Source organism: Halyomorpha halys, unplaced genomic scaffold (genome assembly GCF_000696795.3).
Source record: "Halyomorpha halys isolate HHAL.00 unplaced genomic scaffold, Hhal_1.1 Scaffold173.1, whole genome shotgun sequence".
In the NCBI taxonomy this organism is placed as follows: Eukaryota; Metazoa; Arthropoda; class Insecta; order Hemiptera; family Pentatomidae; genus Halyomorpha; species Halyomorpha halys.
In genome coordinates, this window is record NW_027108878.1 from 458,770 (window position 1) to 459,099 (window position 330).

Genomic DNA, 330 nt, shown 5'->3' on the forward strand with positions numbered 1-330 from the left:
AAGAAAATATCCTCACTTGGTGATCAAAGATATAAGAGGCAATTTACAAACTAGACTTAGGAAACTTGAACAAGGCCACTATGATGGAATTGTTCTAGCTGCAGCTGGAGTTAATAGGATGGGCTGGGAGCATCATATTTCAAAGGTAACATAATATAAAGAGGGATTTGATAAGGAGTGTCATCATGAACATCGTATGGAGGGGCGTTATCACACCCCTCTTTCCTCCTATGCTTTGTGTTTACTGCTATATGAAAAAAATAGTTCTTTTACTTGTAAACCTTTTTTTTTTTTTTTTAATCAGTAATAAATATCTATACAGGGTCCATT

At 34.8% G+C, this 330-nt stretch overlaps 1 protein-coding gene across 1 annotated transcript in view; it reads left to right on the forward strand.

Annotated features, from left to right (window-relative positions):
* The window catches only part of l(3)02640 (porphobilinogen deaminase-like protein l(3)02640), a gene marked incomplete in the record, with an annotated part of 10,418 nt that overhangs the window by 6,661 nt on the left and 3,427 nt on the right, over nucleotides 1-330 (forward strand). The window contains 1 exon segment of the mRNA XM_067047179.1: nucleotides 1-145. Coding sequence (XP_066903280.1) covers nucleotides 1-145 — 145 coding nt within the window.